The 27,821-nt window shown below is 35.8% G+C and overlaps 2 protein-coding genes across 2 annotated transcripts in view; both read left to right on the plus strand.

Moving 5' to 3' along the window:
- gnav1 (guanine nucleotide binding protein (G protein) alpha v1) overlaps positions 1-27,821 on the plus strand; it is a 51,399-nt gene that overhangs the window by 13,803 nt on the left and 9,775 nt on the right. Inside the window, exon 6 of the mRNA XM_028017704.1 lies at positions 6,103-6,231. Coding sequence (XP_027873505.1) covers positions 6,103-6,231 — 129 coding nt within the window. The remainder of the gene's footprint in view (positions 1-6,102; positions 6,232-27,821) is intronic.
- On the plus strand, positions 10,511-25,459 carry LOC114144602 (histone-lysine N-methyltransferase mes-4-like). Its single transcript, XM_028017623.1, has 17 exons — positions 10,511-11,935; positions 12,024-12,186; positions 12,284-12,476; positions 12,751-12,852; positions 12,970-13,053; positions 13,364-13,435; positions 13,605-13,694; positions 14,302-14,373; positions 14,543-14,632; positions 15,245-15,316; positions 15,486-15,575; positions 16,341-16,412; positions 16,582-16,671; positions 17,285-17,356; positions 20,647-20,752; positions 23,869-23,916; positions 24,457-25,459. The coding sequence occupies exons 1-17, from the start codon at positions 11,830-11,832 to the stop codon at positions 24,699-24,701; spliced, it is 1,767 nt and encodes a 588-aa protein (XP_027873424.1). The 5' UTR covers positions 10,511-11,829; the 3' UTR covers positions 24,702-25,459.

A 27,821-nucleotide genomic window follows, 5' to 3' on the forward strand; every position in this document is an offset into this window, starting at 1 on the left:
CACGCTGAGCGGAGGAGAAGCGGGGGTCTAATTAGCGGAGCAGAGGAGCTGATGCTGGCTGTCACTTGAAGTCAGCATCTGGAGAGCCCGGCTCTGTTTTTAGATACATGGGAGTTAAGCGACTTTAATTAATGGGATCAAATACCGCAGAAGTGTTTTGGATTTTAGAGATCTTTAAAAACAAAAACAAAAAAAAAACTCTCTTGTTGTGTTTTAGTGAGATAAATCATAAGTGGGGAAAAGGAAGGGAAATGATAGTTCCTCTTTTTTTTACACTAAAGATCTGAAAAAGTGTGCCATGAGTTTAGGGCTGAAACGATTAATATGATTAACCGTGAATTGAAAAATTGTCAACTAATTTAGTAGTTGATTAACGATAACTGGAGTATGTATGAAATTTGCTGAATGAACAACACACTCAGAGCAGTAATTCAACCAAAATTGCACAAAACATACACATATTTTTCATTTCAGACAATAAAAACCCCTTTGGTTTGCAGCCTTTTTTTTAAGGTTTTAAACCAATTCTTGCTGATATTGCATGAAAAGCGATACAAATACAGCTAAAACGTTTTACTTTGTTTTTCAAAAAGAAACGGATTTTTCTGTCATTTTTGGCCAACGTGACGGGGAGTCAGAGAAGAAATCCTGCATGTTGCAGACCTCGGTACCAGCCTGGATTAGACCAACAATAATTGTGAAGTGGACACTAAGTGATGCATTGTTTTCTACATTTGTCTACTGAAGTGAGCAGCCGCAGAATCTGTATGTGTTGATATAAACAGGAATAGGTAATGGGTGAAAGTGAAATATAATTGTAGAGGAGACGGTGTGTGTCAATGTGTGTGTGTGTTTGTGTCTCTGTGTTTGTGATGCGGTGGCAACAAAGTGCTGAGGAGCACCAGGAGGCCGTCTGCTCTCATCCTCTGCCCCAGTTAGAGGCCTCGCTTCTGGGGTTATCCACACCGACAGGCCCCTTGGCTCCCACTGATAACCAGCATCCATCACCTCACACACACACACGCACACACCCTCGCACACGCATGCACACTCTGTGTGTTACATGTGAGGATGCTTGCTGACACGTCCGACCGCTGGACTCTGGTCTGAAACTTGGTGTGTGTTCATAGGTAAATCCTCTGCAGTCTTGGAAAAACCCTGGACAGCATTAATTTTGATTTCAAGATTTCCCAAATCTGGAAAAGTGTGGAGAAGGATAATGGAAGACATTTCATGAATCAACAGGCAGAACAGCATTTAACACAGGACGAATTATTAGGGCCAACAGTAAATATACAAGGTTAACCCCAGAAAACTTGCTAAGCCCAGTGGGTGGGTGGTAGGACAGCCATTCATCCAGCAGCCCTCTGTGTTTTTGAGTCAAGAATGTTTAAAGTTGACAGGAAATTTGAAAATATCACTTGATAATTATGTGTTATGTGTTTGGAAGATTAATATCTGAACACCAAGTATGACGTCTTAAAAAATGCTAGCATTTAAAAAAAAAACTAAAATAAATAAGCAATGCTTACCCTGGTGGGGGTACAAGTAAAGCCTGGTGGCTTATAACACACTGAGGGAAACCTTAATATATCACCAGAGCTTTTTACACACAGGCTTTTACTCATCTGTGCTGTTTTTAAGTGTGACTACAGAATATTTTATTTTTCACACTATTTTTTGGAGTAACCTATTTTCTAACATGGGATCAAATAATCATATGCATTTAAGAATAATAAATATATAAGGAAGTATACAAAAAAAACACATTTTAGAGGTTTATTAAATGACAACAATGACATTTCTGGGCCCATCTGTGCATCTCAATAGTTCATTTAACCTTCATGTATGATGACTTTTTATTTCCCAGGAAGATGATAACAGAAATCAGGCTTAGCATTTATGAAGTGAATAAATTCATTTTGATGGATGAATTTTAGGAGCTGCTCATCTAAAAAATGTTTACTATCGCAGGCAAAAACGTGCTCTTTAATAAACTAAACATCTTTAATAAACTAAACATCTTTAATAAACTAAACGTCTTTAATAAACTAAACATCTTTAATAAACTAAACATCTTTAATAAACTAAACGTCTTTAATAAACTAAACATCTTTAATAAACTAAACGTCTTTAATAAACTAAACGTCTTTAACAAACTAAACGTCTTTAATAAACTAAACGTCTTTAATAAACTAAACGTCTTTAATAAACTAAACGTCTTTAACAAACTAAACGTCTTTAACAAACTAAACGTCTTTAACAAACTAAACGTCTTTAACAAACTAAACGTCTTTAATAAACTAAACGTCTTTAATAAACTAAACGTCTTTAATAAACTAAACGTCTTTAATAAACTAAACGTCTTTAACAAACTAAACGTCTTTAACAAACTAAACGTCTTTAATAAACTAAACGTCTTTAATAAACTAAACGTCTTTAATAAACTAAACGTCTTTAACAAACTAAACGTCTTTAATAAACTAAACGTCTTTAACAAACTAAACGTCTTTAACAAACTAAACGTCTTTAATAAACTAAACGTCTTTAATAAACTAAACGTCTTTAATAAACTAAACATCTTTACTAAACTAAACATCTTTACTAAACTAAACATCTTTAATAAACTAAACATCTTTAATAAACTAAACGTCTTTAATAAACTAAACGTCTTTAATAAACTAAACGTCTTTAACAAACTAAACGTCTTTAATAAACTAAACGTCTTTAACAAACTAAACGTCTTTAACAAACTAAACGTCTTTAATAAACTAAACATCTTTAATAAACTAAACATCTTTAATAAACTAAACGTCTTTACTAAACTAAACATCTTTAATAAACTAAACATCTTTAATAAACTAAACATCTTTAATAAACTAAACGTCTTTAACAAACTAAACGTCTTTAACAAACTAAACGTCTTTAACAAACTAAACGTCTTTAACAAACTAAACGTCTCTAATAAACTAAACGTCTTTAATAAACTAAACATCTTTAATAAACTAAACATCTTTAACAAACTAAACGTCTTTAACAAACTAAACGTCTTTAATAAACTAAACGTCTTTAATAAACTAAACGTCTTTAATAAACTAAACATCTTTAATAAACTAAACATCTTTAACAAACTAAACATCTTTAATAAACTAAACGTCTTTAATAAACTAAACGTCTTTAACAAACTAAACGTCTTTAACAAACTAAACGTCTTTAATAAACTAAACGTCTTTAACAAACTAAACGTCTTTAACAAACTAAACGTCTTTAATAAACTAAACGTCTTTACTAAACTAAACGTCTTTAATAAACTAAACGTCTTTAATAAACTAAACGTCTTTAATAAACTAAACGTCTTTAACAAACTAAACGTCTTTAATAAACTAAACGTCTTTAATAAACTAAACGTCTTTACTAAACTAAACGTCTTTAATAAACTAAACGTCTTTAACAAACTAAACGTCTTTAATAAACTAAACATCTTTAATAAACTAAACGTCTTTAATAAACTAAACGTCTTTAACAAACTAAACGTCTTTAATAAACTAAACGTCTTTAACAAACTAAACATCTTTAATAAACTAAACATCTTTAATAAACTAAACATCTTTAATAAACTAAACGTCTTTAACAAACTAAACATCTTTAATAAACTAAACATCTTTAACAAACTAAACATCTTTAACAAACTAAACGTCTTTAACAAACTAAACGTCTTTAACAAACTAAACGTCTTTAATAAACTAAACGTCTTTAATAAACTAAACGTCTTTAATAAACTAAACGTCTTTAACAAACTAAACGTCTTTAACAAACTAAACGTCTTTAATAAACTAAACATCTTTAATAAACTAAACATCTTTAATAAACTAAACGTCTTTAACAAACTAAACGTCTTTAATAAACTAAACGTCTTTAATAAACTAAACGTCTTTAACAAACTAAACGTCTTTAATAAACTAAACGTCTTTAATAAACTAAACATCTTTAACAAACTAAACATCTTTAACAAACTAAACATCTTTAATAAACTAAACGTCTTTAACAAACTAAACGTCTTTAAGAAACTAAACGTCTTTAATAAACTAAACGTCTTTAACAAACTAAACGTCTTTAATAAACTAAACGTCTTTAACAAACTAAACGTCTTTAACAAACTAAACGTCTTTAATAAACTAAACGTCTTTAACAAACTAAACGTCTTTAATAAACTAAACGTCTTTAACAAACTAAACGTCTTTAATAAACTAAACATCTTTAACAAACTAAACGTCTTTAATAAACTAAACGTCTTTAATAAACTAAACGTCTTCAATAAACTAAACGTCTTTAATAAACTAAACGTCTTTAACAAACTAAACGTCTTTAACAAACTAAACGTCTTTAATAAACTAAACGTCTTTAACAAACTAAACGTCTTTAATAAACTAAACGTCTTTAACAAACTAAACATCTTTAATAAACTAAACATCTTTAATAATCTAAACATCTTTAACAAACTAAACATCTTTAACAAACTAAACGTCTTTAACAAACTAAACATCTTTAACAAACTAAACATCTTTAACAAACTAAACATCTTTAATAAACTAAACGTCTTTAATAAACTAAACATCTTTAATAAACTAAACATCTTTAATAAACTAAACATCTTTAACAAACTAAACATCTTTAATAAACTAAACATCTTTAATAAACTAAACGTCTTTAACAAACTAAACGTCTTTAATAAACTAAACATCTTTAACAAACTAAACGTCTTTAATAAACTAAACATCTTTAATAAACTAAACATCTTTAACAAACTAAACGTCTTTAATAAACTAAACATCTTTAACAAACTAAACATCTTTAATAAACTAAACGTCTTTAATAAACTAAACGTCTTTAACAAACTAAACGTCTTTAACAAACTAAACGTCTTTAACAAACTAAACGTCTTTAACAAACTAAACATCTTTAACAAACTAAACGTCTTTAACAAACTAAACGTCTTTAATAAACTAAACATCTTTAACAAACTAAACGTCTTTAACAAACTAAACGTCTTTAATAAACTAAACATCTTTAATAAACTAAACATCTTTAATAAACTAAACATCTTTAATAAACTAAACATCTTTACTAAACTAAACATCTTTAACAAACTAAACGTCTTTAATAAACTAAACATCTTTAATAAACTAAACGTCTTTAACAAACTAAACGTCTTTAACAAACTAAACGTCTTTAACAAACTAAACGTCTTTAATAAACTAAACGTCTTTACTAAACTAAACGTCTTTAACAAACTAAACGTCTTTAACAAACTAAACGTCTTTAACAAACTAAACGTCTTTAACAAACTAAACATCTTTAATAAACTAAACATCTTTAACAAACTAAACATCTTTAATAAACTAAACATCTTTAATAAACTAAACATCTTTAACAAACTAAACATCTTTAATAAACTAAACATCTTTAATAAACTAAACATCTTTAACAAACTAAACATCTTTAATAAACTAAACATCTTTAATAAACTAAACATCTTTAATAAACTAAACATCTTTAACAAACTAAACATCTCTCTGACACCCGAAGTGTTTCTCAGATCAACAGAAGTAACAAACAAACTCGAGTGTCTTTTCTTTCTTCCCTTTTAAAGCAGCAGGACGTCTGTCTTTGTCCAAGAAACTGATCCAGGATGACTTGCTGAGAATGTCACAGTCAGTTCACATAGGTGGAGATGCCTCTGTGTGTGTGTGTGTGCATGTGTGTGTAAAAAGACCAGATCTTACCGAGTGTGTGTGCTTGCTCATGATACAGTCGATCACGGCGGCTTGTGTTAGCAGCTAATCAGTGTTTGGAAGCTTAGCCTGAGTGTGTTTATTATGGTAAACGACTCTGAATATTCATCGTGATGAGCCCCCAGGGGGGATCCCGCCTTATCATCTACACCCAACCCACTAACTGGCAGCCGACACGACCAGGACAAACACAATGCGCCGATGACTGATTCCTCGTTTGATCTTCAGTTTGACTGCAAGTTGTTTTCCTCGTCGCCCTTCGTTCTTTTTAACCTTTTTTCTTCTTCTTCTTCTTCTTCTCTCTGCTCAGTTTCTTTGAGAACATGAGCCGCCTCACGTCTGCAGACTACGTGCCCACAGAGACGGACGTCCTCCGAGTGCGGCTGAGGACGACGGGCGTGATAGAGACCCAGTTTAAAGTCAACCACCTGACTTTCAGGTAGAGGCCCTCTCTGCTCCACCTTTCTCCACTTCTCCGCCTGCAGCTCTCTCTTATCTCAGTCCGCGGCCTGGAGATTAGCCCGAGACGTGAGGCAGAGATTCAATATGTCAAAATGAATATTAGTCGTTGTTTTTGAGGGGAGCGGCGGCTCGCTCTTATCAGGGCCGCAGCTCAGATCTTGTTCATCGGTGTTCGATGAGCTGCTCCCACATCGTCATACTTCATCACAAACTAACCCTGACCCACTGATCAACCCAGGTTTTCTGTTCAAATTAGGACTGAAATGATTAATCGAATGATTCCTGACTAATGGATTATTCCGATAATCGTCAACTAATTTAGTAATCAAAAAAAAAAAGAACAATAACTTTGTGACCACATGATCCCCAACTTCACAAAAAACCCATTTAAATCTGGTGCTTTGTTATTTTGAGACAGTTTGTTGTAAGTAGGCCGGTCACGACAGCACATTTTGCCAGACGATAAATTGTCCCAGAACTTGTTGAGGTAAAGAATAATAATGTCATTTTGAGACAATTTTCAAGTAATATAATGCTAACAATGGAAGAACACATGCTTAAAGATCAGTAAACTTTATTCTGATGAACATTTAAACATTGGAATTGGAAGACATTTTAAATATCCAAAATAAATAAACAAAACAATAGAAACAACAAATAAAATAAATTCTGCAGTCTCTGTAGACAAAATGGTCTTTCCAAAAAAGGGATAGTTGAGATGAGAGCACCAGGCTGAAGACCTGTTTTGGTAGAAAGAGAGAGAAAAAAGAAAAACAATAAATCAAGCAAATTAAAATTATTGAGTTTGTTTTAGTGTAATTGATTTATTTTTTATTTTGACAGGCCCAGTTGTAACTAAGTCTGTAGTTAAACTTGTAGAAAAACAGAAGTTTGATTTCAGTCCCAACAGAGGGATTATCGCAGAGCGTCTGCGTCTCCGGAGTCCTGATCTTTACTATCTCTTTAAAACTTCACACTCATATATTTTCTTGCAAAAGAACCTTGTTCTTTGGTACACTGGAGAACAGATTTTTGGGATTTTTCTGTCCACTTTCCTTGATTATTTCTAAGAACTCTCCACACAATAGTCTGCAATGGTCTCTGCAATACAGAGACCGGACTGAAGGAAAGAGGGGAAAATGCCATAAAACGAAAACTTTGAAAGCATTACAAAGGTTTGAAAATCTTGTAGTTTCTGAGTTCGGAGCCAGAAAAGTCAAATGAAACGTCAGCCAAATCCAGGAAATCTAACTTGGAAAGATGAAGCTCATGTCACAATCACAAATTTTAATGTGTTTTATTGACATTTGTTGTGATATACAACAAAGGTTACAAGTACAAGTACACCATAATTGTGAAGGGAAGTGATCTAATTTTTTTAACTAATGCCTTTGCATTTGTATGCATGCACAAAGCAAACTTTAAAAAAAAATCCAATCAAATCAAATGCAGCCCAAACTCGTCAGTTTTTCTCTGCGTGCTAGCATCCCGTGGCATTGTGCTTCTCGTCATATTCAGTAAAATCTGATTACTTCTCCCCTGTTTCTAAGTTTCTCTCTCCTCCGTCCTGCCGCAGAATGAACCTCTTTCATCCTGATCTGATGCTACACTCGCCGTGAAGCAGTGACAGTAAATATCATTACCTCTGCTTTCCAGACGGCCTCTGCTTTGCATATAAACGCAGCAGAGAGCCGATCTGTCAGCCGGCGACTCCGCTCTGGGCCGCTCGTGTGACACCTAGACGCTTATTTTAGATCTGTGGCTGACTTGTGGGACGTCTGAGTTGACAGGAAAATTTCACGCCCCGGAAAAAGTTTTGGCAACATTGAAACACCTTAAAAGCTAATGGATCTGTCATCTGGTGCAGACAGACACCGGTTTTCCCTGGCAGTTTTACTGACTGCGTCACTCAGATGCCGCTCTCTGATTTATTTACTTTATTCTGGATGTTTCCCATATGAACGCCATCGGTGTGACGGTGTCGAGGTCGGAGCCAGAGGAAGTCTCAGGTGGATCCTCTCCCCACTTCCTCTTTTCTTATCTGCTTGAGAAGATAAATAATTGGGTCTAGATATTTGACATGCAGCAGCTCGAGTGTTTGTGTCGGGCTCTGTCTGCATATCTGCGTGCAGGTTGATGTGCAAGAAGATCTAGCCCTCGGGTTTGATGAGTAGCTTTACATAAATTAATGTAATTATATCAAACTGAGCCCCCAAATGGGTTTTAAAGGGATTTGGAGAGCTGGTTTGTGTTCGTCAGGGATGGAGGGAGGTTTTATTGCTCTTTGAGATTCGGAGCTGAAAAGTTTTTGCTTTCAAGGCATCCGCAGCAGTTTAATGGAAACACTTTCCCTGCTCTGGTTTCATATTGTGAGAATTAGGGCCGAGTTCACGCCGAGCATTCTGCGTCTGGATCCGTCTTATTGCCTCGTATGCTGAAGGTTTCTCGTCGGCGTGAACATCTGCGCCCAGCACTCCTTCTCCTGCAGCTTTAAGAGCAATCTCAGCGCTTACTGAGATAGCTGTCTGAGTTCTAGATGATTTCTTCTCTTGTTGTTGCATGTAAGGTGGTTTTCGATTGATCTGTTGGCCCGGCGTCCCGCTCATACCAACGTTTATCGGTATGAGCGTCTATGAAAGTCTAAATCTCATTTGAATTACAAAAGAGTTTTAATTTCAGACACTGAAAAGCTCATTTGGAGGTGATTCAGACGCCTCATTGAGCATTTTCCAATTCAGATAAAATACTATGCTTTTGCCATTTTAGAAACACCAGCAAAGCATGAATACAATTTCAGAAACTGAATAAAATAAAACCATCCAGTTCAGTTTTTCACAATATGCATAGAAACAATATAAAAGGGAAGAAATGCATTCTTAAAACCGAATGTTGCCACAAAAAAACAACAAAAAGTTGTGATGACTAAATCATATGATAAAGGAGTTTGTGTCAGCACATATTGATGAATGTAAATTAAAGTATTGATATTTTTCTGAGAGACTGAGGATGCTGACTGATGGTGCAGCTTGATTGGCAAATCGTTTTAGCTTCTGATGAGGCTGTCTGTGTTCACAAGTCAGATGTTTATTCTGCTGCTTCTGTCATTCAACGTCTTTGGAAATGAAGAAGTTTCATGGGTTGACTTTTTGTTATCATTCTTTTGTTTCTAGAAATTCTTACCCCATTTCTTTGTATATATCTTTCTTTCTCTCCTTCTTCCTCCCTTTCTTTTTTTCATACATGTCAGAAGTCGCCAGTTCTTACACGTAAGCGATTTGATTGGCTGCAGACCGCCTTCATCGATCGGCCCGTGTCATCCGACGCAAGACAAATCCATAGTTCCATGATCGAACCTCGAGGTCCAGACATTTTGTTTCCAGTTGTGGTCTAACTGCGGTTCAGAAAGCGTTAACTGGACGGGGAAACTCAACGAACAAAAGTGCCGAGAAATTTCAGCGGAACTGGCGGCCTAACGGTTCAGCACGAAATGACATCATTGGCGTGTCGAGCAGGTTCACGCCCGTATTTACGCTCCACATAGCGAGCACCACACCGCCGATGGAGACACACAAAAACTCAGAACCGGACCTGACCTAAACCAGCTGGAGTCAGACTTGAGAACGGAGAAGGAGGTTTAGTTGCACGTGATTTTATTTAGGGGTGTCAGAGTGAAGGGGACTGAATACAAATACACGCCACACTTTTCAGAGTTTTATTTTGAAAATGTTTGAACCCTTAGACCTTTGCTGTATCTGTGTCATGGAAACGTAAAGCTTTGTGTTGTGAAGCAGTTAGACCGTATTTAACCCATTAGCTGCTGATGTGTGTGGGGGTGTGTGTGTGTGTGTGTGTTGGTATATATGGTTTAGCCTGCCTTTTGACCTGAATACGTACTTACGTTACGCGGACCTAAGGGTAATACACGGACAGTGCCAATGTCCGCATAAATCATGGAGTGTATTTTAAATTTTGAGTATCTAAACAACACTTTTTCTCATAAATCTAAAGTTTTATAGGAACTATGCCAGTGTTTGCATGATTTGGACCATGTATTTGTACTTTTCATTGAATAAACAGCGTGATATCTCACTTTCTTTAATTGTCCTTTTATACCTGTAACCTGAGTTTTGTGTATTCCAGTGTATAACACAGCGCCACCTGATGTCAGTGTATGAATTGCAGTTTTACACACATTTTTATACACTACGCGCGCTTTTAGCCGGTCATCATCTGATTGGCTGGAAAAAAACTGTGGGTGTGTCTTATTACCAAACCATCCCAGACGCAAGGTTTTTAAAAATTAAATCCTCATTTGAAGCCGCAGCCCTCAATATGGACGTGTTGGTGGAATAACTGTGCACAGGTAAGCATTAATGGTAAATTAAAATAATTTTTGCCTAGATGAAGTTATTTACAAGTAAATAACTGCAGATGCAAGAAAGGTTTTTGAGCAAAATGAAATATTTTAGATTTTAATTTAGGTAACATTAAAGCTAAGCAACTTATTTTAGATATTTGCATCAAGTAGCTTAAATATGTATGCTTTTATGACTGAAAAGACTTACCTGAAGCAGTATAGTTTTTATTTCGAGTGTTTTAAAGTAAGAGACTAGCTGGGCTAGGAGAGCTAGCTTCCTAGCTAGAGCTAGCCTCCTAGCTAGAAACAGGTGTTTGACAAGTTGACAATATTTGGGGTAGGTGGTACCTGTGTGGTACCTACTACCTAGCTTTTGGTGATAAAAGTTGGGTGATGAACTGTAAGGTTTTCATCATTATATTTAACAATATTGGCGAACTGCTTGCTTTATGTTAGCTAATTGCACCGTAGTGATGCTTGTTAAGCTCGTTAAGCTTGATTTCAAGCAGGAGATTAATAAGAAGCAAACCCACAGGTTTCTGTGAAACTTGTTTATCTTTTGGAAAAGCACCAATGGTTGAAGGTTTTAATAATTGGCTGCAATAGGGCTGGTGCATCAATGGCTTTAAAGCTGTGTACTGTAATCACTTTCATGACTTAAATGCTGAAAGTGTAAATCAAGAGTCCTCAAATTTAGGCAAATATCGGTGTCCTTCAATTTTTAAATGTGTATTTGTACCTGAATCAATTAGCTGAATAACCTCCTCATATGCAGCCAAATTCTCCAGATTTCTGACCACATTATTTGACTTAGGTGTGTTGAAGCAGAGATGCATCTAAAAGTTGGAGGAGACTGTCCCTGGAAGACTGATTAAAACTGTTTAATTAAAGATAAATTGGACTTCTCTAATAAAATTCATTTGTGCAACAAACTACCCTTTTTCCTTAAAGTATGGCTCAAATGTTCTTGTAAGGCTGTACTATTGGCTGAACAACAATATATTGAACACTGAACTATTTGTAGATGGTAAAGCACTTTTTTAAATCAGTGATTAAATAAATTATAGTGTTGGTGTTTTATCTGAGCTGTGTGTCTTGCATGCATAACATGTTTCCATATTTATAATTAAATTTTTAGCTTTAACATTTGTAGGAATTACAAAGAAGCTTGTAATTCCTTCTTTGACTGTTATAACTTTTCATACATGTCAGTAAAACATGCAGAGGCGAAGACGCATAAATCCGAAGGAAGATGCCAAATATTATATTGATACCAAAACGGACAAAGTGGGGCTTGACGTCACGTACATCAATGCCTTTAAAGGTATGGGGATTTCTTTGGAGTGGTTTAAATACAATCAAGCCTTTATACTGTTTACTCTTTCTACTATTATTTTTGCTTTCTTCTTTAGGTCGTGGTATCTTTGCCACAACCTCTTTTCAGAAAGGAGACTTTCTGTGTGAATATCGAGGTGAACTGATCAGTAAAGAGGAATGTGAGAGGAGACAGAGAGTTTACCATGACAACCTTAAAGTATTCTTGTTTGAATTCTATTTTAATGGAAAACTCTGGTGGTTAGTATGTTTGTATCAGAAGTCTAATTAGAACTAAATGGCATATATATATAAATGAATATTTTAATATTTAAAATTAAATGTTATGTATTTGCAGTGTTGATGCAGCAAAAGAAGATTGCTCCCTTGGAAGGCTTATAAACGATGACAATATCAGCCCAAATGCCAAAATGAAGTATCTGACCGTCCAACAGAAACCACATTTGTGTTTATTTGCAACTCGAGATATCAATCAGGGAGAAGAGATTACGTACAATTATGGGGACTCAGACTGGCCATGGCGACTCAAGGTACTAAAAAAATAAAAATGTATGAATCTTAAGACAATGTTCATTTAAGAAATGCACTAATAATGATGATTTACAACCTGAACCTCCTTTGTTTTACCATTCTTTTCACAACACTAGATGGCTGACTATACAAGACATTACTGGGCAAATTAACCAGTTGCCCACAAATGTATAATAAATAATTACAGTATAGTAGTATTTACAGTAGTGTTTTACGTACTCTCAAAACATTGTTACATCTACAATGAATTTGATATATATTCAAATTCAACAGAACTCCAGTGGGATGTCTTCAACTGGACAAGATGTTGAGGTGCCATCCACATCACAGTTGGTTTCATACTATGGACCGGTATCAAGCAAAGACCAAATAAAGGTGTGGGAAAATGATATTATTGAAAGTTTTAAGACAAAATCTGAATATAAGTGAGGGTATCTCTGTGAATTAATCTAGGGCAGTATGGTGTTGACTTGTATTTATTTTCTGTTTCAGATCAGAGCTGAAAATGACCCGGATCAGATGATAACCAGTGTCAAAAACGAGACAGATCCAGTCCTGGATTCACTCCCCATCAAGGTTGTGAATATTGGTTTGACCTCTGATAAATGTTGACTTGGCATCACAGAATATATTGGGAGAGTAAAAATTTTAATTTCTTAAAGGTTATAGAAAATATTTTTATTTTTGGTGATTTTAATCAAACAGAATCAGACTTCAATTTGGTCAGTGCTGGTGAAATTATAATAGTCAACTTGTTTCTTAGCATTCGTCTTGCAGACTGTTTCCAGAATTCAAAACACTTGGGTTAACCACCAAATTATTTTCTCTGCTACATCAGAAAATCTTCTGTGGGGATAAAACAATCAATCTTTCTTCTTTTTCACAGGAATTGGAGAAAGAAATGTCCCAAAGTCCTGACTGCACTCATTCAACTTCTACGGCTGGCAACACAGAACAGGTACAGAAGTTGGGTTTTCATTTTGAATTTACCAAACATTTTGGCTGGATTTAAAACTAGTTTCCTTCCATGGGTGATGGTTCTCATAGAACAATCATTTAAGTGAAAATATCTCTGTGAAGTAGTCAAGGGCAGTATGGTGTTGACTTGTATTTATTTTCTGTTTCAGATCAGAGCTGAAAATGATCAGGATCAGATGACAACCAGTGTCCCAAATGAGACAGACCCTGTCCTGGATTCACTCCCCATCAATTCAGAGGTATTTTATATTTAAGGTGCAGCTAAATGATGTCAGTCAGCCAACCTGTTCAACTTCAGTGTGTCTGTGTGTGGACCTGAATGCCATGTGGTTTATCTGGACATTGGTTTGTAAGGACAGTCTCATGTCATGGTTTTCAGTTTGTAAGTTCAGCGTGTGTATGTGTGTGTTTCATGGTCACCTGCCCCAATGTGATACAGGAGGACCATATTGTATATGGGGACCTTGCGTTATTGAATTGATAAAAACATATGTTTTGGTTCTTGTGACCTTGTGAATATTGGTTTGACCTCTGATAAATGTTGACTTGGCATTACAGAATATATTGGGAGAGTAAATATTTTAATTTCTTAAAGGTTAAAGTAGATGCATAGATTTTTGCTAAAATTTCTTTTAATTTCACAACAGAATCAGACTTCAATCTTGTCAATGCTGGTGAAATTGGAGTATTTTGAATATTTGTTAAAGTTTGCTTTCATTCAATGTGTATAACGTTCATCTTTTAAGGTGTTTCCAGGATTTAAAACACTTGAGTTACAATCGGACTATTTTCTCTGCTGCATCACAGAATTTCTGTGGAGAAAAAAATCAATCTTCTTTTTCACAGGAATTGGAGAAAGAAATGACCCAAAGTCCTGACTGTCCTTGTACAACTTCTTCAGCTGGCAACACAGAACAGGTACAGAAGTTGGGTTTTCATTTTGAAATTACCAAACATTTTGGCTGGATTTAAAACTAGTTTCCTTTCATGGGTGTTTTCTCTCATAGAACAATCATTTAAGTGGAGATATCTCTGTGAAGTAATCAAGGGCAGTATGGTGTTGACTTGTATTTATTTTCTGTTTCAGATCAGAGCTGAAAATGATCAGGATCAGATGACAACGAGTGTCCCAAATGAGATAGACCCTGTCCTGGATTCACTCCCCATCAATTCAGAGGTATTTTATATTTAAGGTGCAGCTAAATGATGTCAGTCAGCCAACCTGTTCAACTTCAGTGTGTCTGTGTGTGGACCTGAATGCCATGTGGTTTATCTGGACATTGGTTTGTAAGGACAGTCTCATGTCATGGTTTTCAGTTTGTAAGTTCAGCGTGTGTATGTGTGTGTTTCATGGTCATCTGTCCCAATGTGATACAGGAGGACCATATTGTATATGGGGACCTTGCGCTATTGAACTGATAAAAACATATGTTTTGGTTCTTGTGACCTTGTGAATATTAATTTGACCTCTGATAAATGTTGACTTGGTATTACAGAATATATTGGGAGAGCAAATATTTTAATTTCTTAAAGGTTAAAGTAGATGCATAGATTTTTGCTAAAATTTCTTTTAATTTCACAACAGAATCAGACTTCAATCTTGTCAATGCTGGTGAAATTGGAGTATTTTGAATATTTGTTAAAGTTTGCTGTCATTCAATGTGTATAACGTTCATCTTTTAAGGTGTTTCCAGGATTTAAAACACTTGAGTCACAATCGGACTATTTTCTCTGCTGCGTCACAGAATTTCTGGGGAGAAAAAAAATCAAATTTTCTTCTTTTTCACAGGAATTGGAGGAAGAAATGTCCCAAAGTCCTGACTGTCCTTGTACAACTTCTTCAGCTGGCAACACAGAACAGGTACAGAAGTTGGGTTTTCATTTTGAAATTACCAAACATTTTGGCTGGATTTAAAACTAGTTTCCTTTCATGGGTGTTTTCTCTCATAGAACAATCATTTAAGTGGAGATATCTCTGTGAAGTAATCAAGGGCAGTATGGTGTTGACTTGTATTTATTTTCTGTTTCAGATCAGAGCTGAAAATGATCAGGATCAGATGACAACGAGTGTCCCAAATGAGATAGACCCTGTCCTGGATTCACTCCCCATCAATTCAGAGGTATTTTATATTTAAGGTGCAGCTAAATGATGTCAGTCAGCCAACCTGTTCAACTTCAGTGTGTCTGTGTGTGGACCTGAATGCCATGTGGTTTATCTGGACATTGGTTTGTAAGGACAGTCTCATGTCATGGTTTTCAGTTTGTAAGTTCAGCGTGTGTATGTGTGTGTTTCATGGTCATCTATCCCAATGTGATACAGGAGGACCATATTGTATATGGGGACCTTGCGCTATTGAACTGATAAAAACATATGTTTTGGTTCTTGTGACCTTGTGAATATTAATTTGACCTCTGATAAATGTTGACTTGGTATTACAGAATATATTGGGAGAGCAAATATTTTAATTTCTTAAAGGTTAAAGTAGATGCATAGATTTTTGCTAAAATTTCTTTTAATTTCACAACAGAATCAGACTTCAATCTTGTCAATGCTGGTGAAATTGGAGTATTTTGAATATTTGTTAAAGTTTGCTGTCATTCAATGTGTATAACGTTCATCTTTTAAGGTGTTTCCAGGATTTAAAACACTTGAGTCACATCCATCCATCCATCCATCCATCCATTTTCTGTTCACCCTTTGTCCCTAATGGGGTCGGGAGGGTTGCTGGTGCCCATCTCCAGCTACGTTCCAGGCGGGAGGCGGGGTGCACCCTGGACAGGTCGCCAGTCTGTCGCAGGGACTTGAGTCACAATCGGACTATTTTCTCTGCTGCATCACAGAATTTCTGGGGAGAAAAAAAATCAAATTTTCTTCTTTTTCACAGGAATTGGAGGAAGAAATGTCCCAAAGTCCTGACTGTCCTTGTACAACTTCTTCAGCTGGCAACACAGAACAGGTACAGAAGTTGGGTTTTCATTTTGAAATTACCAAACATTTTGGCTGGATTTAAAACTAGTTTCCTTTCATGGGTGTTTTCTCTCATAGAACAATCATTTAAGTGGAGATATCTCTGTGAAGTAATCAAGGGCAGTATGGTGTTGACTTGTATTTATTTTCTGTTTCAGATCAGAGCTGAAAATGATCAGGATCAGATGACAACGAGTGTCCCAAATGAGATAGACCCTGTCCTGGATTCACTCCCCATCAATTCAGAGGTATTTTATGTTTAAGGTGCAGCTAAATGATGTCAGTCAGCCAACCTGTTCAACTTCAGTGTGTCTGTGTGTGGACCTGAATGCCATGTGGTTTATCTGGACATTGGTTTGTAAGGACAGTCTCATGTCATGGTTTTCAGTTTGTAAGTTCAGCGTGTGTATGTGTGTGTTTCATGGTCACCGGCACCAATGTGATACAGGAGGACCATATTGTATATGGGGACCTTGCGCTATTGAACTGATAAAAACATATGTTTTGGTTCTTGTGACTTTGTGAATATTGGTTTGACCTCTGAAAAATGTTGACTTGGTATTACAGAATATATTGGGAGAGTAAATATTTTAATTTCTTAAAGGTTAAAGTAGATGCATACATTTTCGGTAACATTTTTTTTAATTTCACAACAGAATCAGACTTCAATTTGGTCAGTGCTGGTGAAATTGTAGTATTTTGAATATTTGTTAAAGTTTGCTGTCAGTCAATGTGTTTACCGTTCATCCTTTAGGTTGTTTCCAGGATTCAAAACACTTGAGTCACAATCGGACTATTTTCTCTGCTGCATTACAGAATTTCTCTGGGGTGAAAAAAATCAATTTTTCTTCTTTTTCACAGGAATTGGAGGAAGAAATGTCCCAAAGTCCTGACTGTCCTCATACAACTTCTTCAGCTGGCAACACAGAACAGGTACAGAAGTTGGATTTCATTTTTAATTTACCGAACATTTTGGCTGGATTTAAAACTAGTTTCCTTCCATGGTTGTTGGCTCTCATAGCACAATCATTTAAGTGAAGATATCTCTGTGAAGTAATCAACCATTTCATATATGGGGACCTTGCTTTATTGAATAGATAAAAACATATGTTTTGGTTCTTGTGAGGTTGAGAATATTGGTTTGACTTCTGATAAATGTTGACTTGGTGGCACAGAATATAATCTTAGAAAAATGTTTTAAATGTTGTCAAAGTTAAAATATATATATATATAAATTTTGTCTTTTGTATTTATCTACATCTTTACCACACAATATTTTTAATTCAACTATTTAAAAGTTTGCAGAAAAAGTTGTTTTTTATGACTGGAACCCTCTGTAATTATTTGTCTCATTTATTATCCAATATAGTATGATCCCAAAGGGGAAATTGCTTATTCATTGAAAAGCTACTCCATCTGAGCTAATAAATATAAATAATAAAATATGTCTGTCTGTCTGTGAAAACGTTTGGGCACCCCTATTAATCTTAATTATTTTATTTCTAAATATTTGGGGTTTTGCAACAGCTACTTCAGTTTGATATATCTAATAACTGATGGAAACAGTAATATTCCAGTATTGAATTGAGGTTTATTGTACTAACAGAAAATGTGCAATATGCATTAAAACAGAATTTGACAGGTGCAAAAATGTGGGTACCCTTATCATTTTATTGATTTGAAAACTCCCAACTACTTTTCACTGACTTACTGAAACACAAAATTGGTTTGGTAACCTCATTAAGCTTTGAACTTCATAGACAAGTGTATCCAATCATGAGAAAATGTATTTAAGGTGGCCAGTTGCAAGTTGTTCTCCTATTTGAGTCTCCTCTGAAGAGTGGTATCATGGGCACCTCAAAACAACTCTCAAATGATCTGAATACAAAGATTGTTCAACATAGTTGTTTAGGGGAAGGATACAAAAAGTTGTCTCAGAGATTTAAACTGTCAGTTTCCACTGTGAGGAACATAGTAAGGAAATGGAAAACCACAGGGACAATTCTTGTTAAGCCCAGAAGTGGCAGGCCAAGAAAAATATCAGAGAGGCAGAGAAGAAGAATGGTGAGAACAATCAAAGACAACCCACAGACCACCTCCAAAGACCTGCAGCATCATCTTGCTGCAGATGGTGTCACTGTGCATTGTTCAACAATTCAGCGCACTTTGCACAAGGAGAAGCTGTATGGGAGAGTGATGCGACAGAAGCCTTTTCTGCAAGCATGCCACAAACAGTCGCTTGAGGTATGCAAAAGCACATTTGGACAAGCCGGTTTCATTTTGGAACAAGGTCCTGTGGACTGATGAAACAAAGATTGAGGGGTTCCGGTGACGTCAACTTCCGAGATGGCAGCTTGAGCTGACTGCACCTCCAGTAAATCTTAATTTGACCGCCATTAATTGCCAAATATAACAAAAAATGAGTAAAATGGAATCTATAAGGGGGTCTAGAATGGGGAAAAGGGACGGGAATAAGAAAACCACGAATAAAGAATTGGCAAAAGAAAGAAAGACGGCAGGTAGCTCACCAACACATCAGCACCTCGGCGAAGCTAATGCTAATAAGCTTTCCACTGACTCAACTGCACTAGCGCAAATCCTGGGGGAGTTACGGGATTTCCGAAAAGATATGAAACAACAGCTTGATGACATTAAGTCAGAACTCATCAACATACACCAAAAAATTAAGGAGACGGATGACCGAGTCAAAACGCAAACCATTATCATGTCTTCTGGGACTACCCAATCATAAAAGATTACTGGAAAGAGATAAATAGTGCCTTACAAGATATTTTCAAGCAGAACATTCCTTTTGAGATCAAGCTTATGTATTTTACATAATTTCTTCAAAAAGAAATAAATATTTAATGACTATTTTATTAATAGCAAGTAAGAAAAACATTACAAGAAAATGGTTATCACAAGACAAACCAACTTTCGACGACTGGATCGACATAACATTTAACATGTATAAAATGGAAAAGAATCAACAGTCACAGGACTGAACAATTCTGTCAGTGGTGGCAGATTTGGGTAGAGATCTGATTTCATTTTTAGAGACCAAACTTGATTAAATCTCCTATGACAGCCATACTTCATAATTATTTTATACTATGTCTTTCGTTTATGTATTTCTTTTTTTTCTGGTTTGCTCTTTACATTTCTAACTTGATTCCTTTCTCTATTTTTGGTTTCTTCTTTCACACTCTCTTTATTCCTTGCTTTATAATCTTTCTCAGGGAAGTGAAGTTGCATTTTTGTTTTGACTGTTATTATGCAATGGTCTACATGTCTACCTTATTACAAATGTTGAAGTTAATCCTGTGATGTAGAGACCTAAGTTCATGTAAGTGATACTTTCTTGAGAATCAATAAAGATAAAATAAAAAAAAGAAACAAAGATTGAGTTGTTTAGTCATAAAAAATGGCGTTATGCATGGCAGCAAAAAAATACAGCGTTTCAAGAAAAACACTTGCTACCCACTGTAAAATGTGGTGGAGGTTTCATCATGCTTTGGGGCTGTGTGGCCAATGTCAGCACTGGGGATCTTGTTAAAGTTGAGGGTTGCATGGATTTCACTCAATATCAACAGATTCTTGAGAATAATGTTCAAGAATCAGTTACGAAGTTGAAGTTGTGCTGGGATATTTCAGCAAGACAATGATCCAAAACACCGCTCCAAATCTACTCGGGCATTCATGCAGAGGAACAATTACAATGTTCTGGAATGGCCATCCCAATCCCCAGACCTGAATATCATTGAACATCTGTGGGATGATTTGAAGCAGGCTGTAAATGCTTGGCGACCATCAAACTTAACTGAACTGGAATTGTTTTGCAAAGAAGAATGGTCAAAAATACCTTGATCCAGGAACTCATTAAAAGCTACAGGAAGTGACTAGAGGCTGTTATTTTTGCAAAAGGAGGATCTGCTAAATATTAATGCCACTTTTCTGTTGAAGTGCCCATATTTCTGCACCTGTCAAATTCTGTTTTAATGCATACTTCACATTTTCTGTTAGTACAATAAACCTCAATTCAGTACTGAAATATTACTTATGTCCATCAGATATATCAAACTGAAATAGCTGTTGCAAACACCCAAATATTTAGATATAAAAATAAGTAAGTTTAATAGGGCTGCCCAAACTTTTTCATATGACTGTATATATATGTATATGTGTGTGTATTTTTAAATATATGTTTAATTTGTTCTTTGTAGTGTCAAAAACATCACTTGATGTGCACAACAGTATCCTCTTTGGAGAAGTGTACTCAGTGTTTTGGACCTTGTTCTTCATTCAAGTGGGTTGGCTACCAGTGCAAAGGTAAGATATTTAGTTAATTTGTACTGTGAATTAATTAATTTTAATAGGATGTATGTCTTTGTTGAACTGTTGACCATGAACAAATTACAGTTTCAGAATTGAGTACATAGTTTTCAATACAATGCAATTTATGTCATCATGGTGACTTTCAAAGCAGTGGAAGTTTTCAAAGTACCTTAAAGCCTTTAACCGTGATCTTTATTTAAAACAGAACATAAAAATTTTATCCAGAATGTTCAATTTTGCACATTTGAAAAAAAAAAAATTGTTAATCTATATTTAACTATTCCATCTGATCTAAACGTAAGGTGTAATGGTTTATTTGAGATTTTGGATTTTGCTTGTCTTCTGTGGTTTTTTACATTTAAATTTTTTCACAGGTTGTTCAAAAGTCTGGCATTCATCCTGCCTTAAACAAATTATAAAGGATGATGGATCTCAGGTGAATATCCACATACGTTTTTTTAGCTTTGCCTTCTAAGTCTCCATTATAACATAAATTATATTTCCCACTTCCCACTCCCAATTTCAGGCAAAAGAACTGTTTAAGTATTCCATAGCTGACTCCTCATCAGATAACAACACATCACCTTCCAAAGAATGTGAAATGTCAGATGATGACCATGCATCTGATATTGACTACATACCAAATTCAGAATCTGCAGAAGCTGATGAAGACTCAGATGTTAGCATCCCTCTTCAGCCCATCAAGTCTAAAGTTGGACAACTTCAAGGAAACCCAACAATACCCGATCTCACTTCATTCTTGCCAGACTCAAGTTCTGTGGTTGAACCTTGCACATCAAATTACTGGCCTCCTTTTCACACAGATGATATGGGTGATGGCACATTCGAAACATTCAGCCCAGCCAAGTCTACCAAAGACTCAAACAATAAACCAAAAAGTCAAAAGGAGCTTCACAAACAGGAATCCTCACAGCATATTTTGAGTGCTAAGAACTATTGCTTTGTATGTGGTAGGCCACAGAGCAAAATTTCACGCCATTTAAAAACCCACAAGACACATGCTGAAATTGCTTATGCCTTTTCCCTTCCGGAAGACTCAAAAGAGCGCAATGTTCTTCTAGAAAAAATGAGAAACAAGGGGAACTTCAAACATAACTGTGAGGTTTTACAAAGTGGGAAAGGATCGTTGAAAGTTAAGAGAAAGCCAAAAGCAAAGACTGGAACATTTATACATTGTATGTACTGCCAAGGTATGTACATTCGAAAGGAACTATGGAGACATGTGCAAAGATGCCCCTGTAAGCCACAAAATGAAGATTTGAACCAAGGACATGGAAGAACCAAAGTACTGGGTTTTGCTATGGCTCAAGAGTCTGCATTCTGTCAAGAGATTTCAAGTGGGGTTTGGAAGCTCCTCGGTCCCATGAAGCAGGATGATGTAGCCACAGTTGTGAGAAATGACCTGACCATTATTCAGTTTGCCCAGTCTCTCTACAACAGACATGGACAAGACCCTACTAAGTATGAGTACATCCGACAGAAGCTCCGTGAAATTGGACGTCTGTTAATATGTCTACGGTCTGAATTCTCTATACATAACTTGGAGGAAGCTGTGAAACCTGCTAACTTCCAAAGAGTTGTCCAGGCAGTAAAGATTGTCTGCGGTTTTGATGAAGAAAAGCATTCATACCAAACACCAAGTCTTGCACTAAAACTGGGACATACACTACAGAAAATCAGTGACATTATCCATTGCCGAGCGCTCATGGCAGAAGATGAAGAACTGATTAAGTCAACAGACACTTTCAAAAAGCTGTATACATCCAAGTGGTCTGAGTTAGTGTCACATACTGCCTTGAACACTCTGAGTCATGCCAAATATAATAAGCCATTAACCTTACCATTCACAGAAGATGTTCAGAGTCTTCATAGGTACCTTAAGAAATCTGGAGAAAATGCATTTTCTAACTTGAAAGAAGAGGTCAGCCCCCAGAATTATGCAGAACTTGCAAAAGTTACTCTTGCACAGGTCATTGTGTTCAATCGAAGACGAGCTGGAGAAGTCTCAAAGATGCGTCTCAGAGGTTTCCAGCAGAGAGATGACTCCAAGCTCCATGAAGATGTTGCTGCTGGATTGTCCAAGGTTGAAAAAAGGCTCTGTAGCTACTTCAGCCGTGTTGAAATAATTGGAAAAAGAGGTCGAAAAGTTGCGGTTCTCCTTTCTCCAGATGTGGTGGATGCTCTGACTCTGCTGGTCAGCAAAAGAGAGCAATGTGGTGTTTGCTCCACAAACATCTTTCTTTTTGCCCGACCAAGATCTCAAAGTCACTACAGGGGCCAAGACTGTTTGCGTGTTTATGGAAGCCAATGTGGGGCGAAGCATCCCGAGTTCCTCAGGTCCACGCAACTCAGGAAGCATGTTGCCACATTGTCACAAGTCCTCAACCTCAAAAATAATGAAATTGACCAGGTGGCTGACTTCCTGGGACATGATATTCGTGTCCACAGGGAATTTTATCGCTTACCTGTGCCAACAACACAACTGGCAAAGATTTCTAAGCTTCTTTTGTCCATGGAGAAAGGACACGTATCTACCCTGCAAGGAAAATCCCTTGATGACATCGAAATCGAAGGTTATTGCTGAATTTCTTTTGTGATCTTATTTCCATTAGTAGGACTTGTCTGACATAATCAACATTCATAAAACTGGTGGATTTAAATAAATGATTATTATTGGAAAATATTACAGTAGGGATTCTCTGTTAGAAAATACTAATAAATACAAAATGTGTTTTAAGCCTCATTTTGGTAATGCTTAGATATAATTTTATGTATGGCACTCATTTGTATTCTAATAATGCCTTTCAGATGAAATAGAACTAAGTGAGGATGAAGAAAAGGAAGATTTAAGTGATTTGGATGACTGCGATTCTGTGGAACCTGAGGAACCCGTGGAAACCGTGGAATCTGTGGAACCTGAGGAACCTGTGGAACCTGAGGAACCTGTGGAACCTGAGGAACCTGTGGAGCCTGTGGAACCTGAGCAAAGCAAGAATATGGATGATTTGTGTATGTTACTTGAATCCAAAGATGCTATAACTTTTTGTCTATCTGTTTTTTGTTTTTTAAACTTTTGTTGTTTGTCTTAGTGGGAGCAGTGTCATCGACAGCAGAGGAAACTGTCCCTCCTGTTGAAGGCAAGTCAAGTTTCCTTATGAGTCTGTGTTTTGATCCTAGCTACATTTAGTTAAAGCATAATTCTACTGCGCTGACCATATTAACTAGTTCATGCTTAAAGGCCATGCAGTCTAGATGACCTCAAACTATATGCCATTTGCTTGAGACATGTGCCAACCTAGTGAAGAGTGTTACGACCGGCTCTTTGAGCCATACCAAAGACAGGAAGACACGGAGTTCAACAATAAATAAGCTCTTTATTGAGCACAAGCATGAAATAAAACTAAACTGAAACAACTTGTTTTTTGTCCACATGCCTCCATTTGGGAGATTGCTTTTGTTTCTGCTTGGACATTTCTCATTGTCCTTCTTCTCCACCCAATTTCCAGTAATTTCACATTTTTGAAGCATTGTATTCCAAATTTTTGTCCACTTTCTCAGTTAGTTGATTAGTAGAGAAACTTACAAACATGCTTGGCCAGCAGCCATCTTGAATGTTTTTCATTTTTTGTTTTAATAAACTGTTTTAATCATTTTTCTCTTTACTTTTTTCCCTTCAGAGACCTCCTCTGCTGCACCCAGAAGACAACCAAAAAAACCATGGTCAAGTGCTGAGGTTTCTGCTGTTATGAGGCATTTTAAAGCTCACATAGGTAAAGGAAAACTTGCCACTAAAAATGAGTGCAAACACTGCAAGTTGGTGGAAGGTCCTGTGCTGGCTCAAAGAACAGCACAAAATATCAGGGACTTTGTGAGAAACCGTGGAATAACTGCTATGAGGCAGGCACAAAAGAAAAGGCTCTAGATTTTATGTGAAGTAATCATTTGTTCAAAAGTGTTCCATTTTGTTCATGCTACTAAAACATTTTTTTTGTTGCCTATCGAACAATATTATCTGTAAAGTCCCGTGACTTAGAGGCTGTTTAAATGTATTTGTGTTGATAGGCAGAAAAGCGTTTTTCTAATGGTGAGGCATTTTTCTGTTGTCCAGCATAAAAATTATTCGAAAAGGTGGCAGAATTTTAATTTAACATTCTTTTACTTATTTATTTATATTCAGAATATTTGGCAACAGTCTGCACCCTAAAGCCCTTATTTTACTTTTGTGTACGTTTTGTTGAGGCACTTAAATTAGATTGTTTTTCTTTTGGTAATTTCAATTTGAGGCTTACTTTTATTTTTTAAAGAAAAATAATTGAATTATTTGGTCATATTTACCTAATAAAATATGTTCTGTTAATGCTTTGTGCTGTCAGGTTGTGTATTTATGCTAATCAGCAGGTTTTTAAATATGACGTAGTTGTCCCTTTAAAGTTCTCACAATACTTTGTTTTGTTCTCATAAACCACATTTGCTGATGTCCATACAAGCCACCATGTTGTCAGGCTGCTGAAAGAAAGGCTGTGTAGCTGCTATCTGAAACCTAAAGTGAGCTAAATTTTTTTCAGATTTTTTGCAGTGTTTTAAGCCACCTCCCATTGCTCTAGCTACTTGGGAAAGGGTAGTCCAGCTAAACCACCGTCGGGCCTGTTTGGCGAAAAAGGCAGGCTATACCTTATATACCTGTATGTGTGTGTGCGTGTGTGTGTGTGTGTGTGTGTGTGTGTGTGTGTGTGTGTGTGTGTGTGTGTGTGTGTGTGTGTGTGTGCAGACAAGTACAGTATGACTCAATGGGATCACATCAACATTAACACTGAAGACTGTTTTTATTTAGACTTACGTGACTTGAATGATTTATCACCATTTTATGTTTTACGGTGATCCTTGTACACTACATTAGTCATCAAAGTTTAATCTGCCATTAATCATGAAGCTGCATAACAAAAACAGACGGCCTGTTTTCAGCCACAACGTTGCTTCACTACAGCATTATATTAAATATATATAAATATATATATATATATTTTATAGATATAGATATATAGATTTATATATGCAGATATATCCATATGCTTAACCCTCCAGAACCTCTGGACTTTTTTATTTATATGTACTTAGTTTGTGAAATTTATGGCAATTATGTAAATGGCCTAAAATTTGGTCTGATTTTGTGTTTTCTTTCTTTACATTTTCTTATATGGTTTGTAAACTTTGCCTTTTAAACTCAGAACTACAGTATCTGTGTCTTTTAGGGATTTTTTTGTACATTTTCATAATGTTGCAATAAGTTTACACAAAAAAAGGCAAATAAAGTTGCTGCCATTTTTCGACTCTTTCATGTTCACAAAATAGAATCCACTATTAAACAATCATTTTTAATTTGTGAGTATTTATGGATGGGGAGTATTGAAGTTAAAGAAAGTATTCTTTAAAAAAATAGACAGAAATAAATGCACATGATATTTCTACATCAATCTTTAAAATGTTTAATGTATAAAGGAGAAATTCATTTACAAACTTTGCACATAAATTCATTTGAATCATCATAGCTGCCAAAATTTGCAAACATTTTTATTCCTATTGAAAAAGGAGGGATAGGGAGATTTTTTCACTAAAGCTGTCAATTAAAGGGTTAAAGTTGAGAAAATGTATAAATATTATTTATGTATGGTCAGAACTAAAAATAACAAAAATATTCATCAAAACAAATTGAAAGCAATAAATTAATTCATAATATTTTAGCTTTATTTAAAGAACATTTTGTTTCTAAGGTACACAGATTGAGCAATTTATTTAAGAACTTTGAATATATATATATATATATATATATATATATAAAACAAAAATGCCTCCAACTTTCTGGTACTCAGAAAACAAGGAGCCCCAAATGATGAAGAGACGGATGATAGTGATTAAAAGAGAATAAATGGTTTCTTGCTTTAAATGACAACTTTTTAAAAGTGAAAAGTGAAATCAGAGTTTTATCCTCCTTGTCTTTGTGTTTCACATGTGAGTGTGTGTGGTTCGGTTAGCAGCACAGAGTTTGCGTTTGACCTTTGACCTGTAGCTGTAATAGGGATCTTCTCTGCATCATTAACATGAGGCTGTCTGATAATTACAATTAGTTCCCTGCAGATGAGGCTGAGCATCATGGGTCATGAATAACAGGAGCTGGGGGGACGGGTGGAGGCGGAGGGTGGAGGGAGGCTGATGAACTAAAAGGTGTTTAAAAATATTCAAATAAAAATAACACACATAATCTGCAGATTATTTGTAATTTTGGTAATTTGACAAAATCGATCACTTTATTGATGTTTCTAAATACTTTGATCACAATTGACATGAAAAAATTACAACCTTTCCTTAAGTTTCTGATCTCAAATTGATGAGGTCGTGAGTCCGGATGGATGGACAAAAGGATAGATGGATGGACGGATTCACTTTTTCAGTAATTATTCACATCTGTAAAACACCGATGTTAAATCACAGACTCTTCCAGGCCTCATAAATGCCTCCTTAGTTTTATGTTTTTGTTGTTGTTGGGATTTTTTTGTTGCCATATTTCAACATTCCTTACCCAAAACCTGGGATCCTACATCGGAAATGCAACACAGATGAATTTCTACTTATGTGGAAAATGAGGAGGCTGTTTATGAATTTGACACAGATTTCATCCCTCGCTCATCACTTCAGGTGAGAGCTGACTGGTGACATCACTGGTGACATCACCGAGGTTTTATCTGTTGTTGGATCTCTAACGCTATAAACTGCTAGACGTAGTTCTGATGTCAGCTCAGGTCAGTCTGCTGTTTGTGTTAATCATCTACACTGATGGCAGATGTCAGACTAGAAGCATCTTCTTGTTTCTGGTTTGTTTTGAATAATATTGAGAAAAAACCCCTGAGATTTAAAAGTAGCGTTATTAAAGGGGAGGTGAACGAGTCTTTGATGACACATCGGCGTTTTGCCTGTCTTCCATCTCAGTGGAAAATTTCCATTATAATCTGACATTTATGCTGCGCTCCCTTTCCTGTGCGCTTCCCTT

This window comes from Xiphophorus couchianus, chromosome 5, assembly GCF_001444195.1.
Source record: "Xiphophorus couchianus chromosome 5, X_couchianus-1.0, whole genome shotgun sequence".
Lineage (NCBI taxonomy): Eukaryota > Metazoa > Chordata > Actinopteri > Cyprinodontiformes > Poeciliidae > Xiphophorus > Xiphophorus couchianus.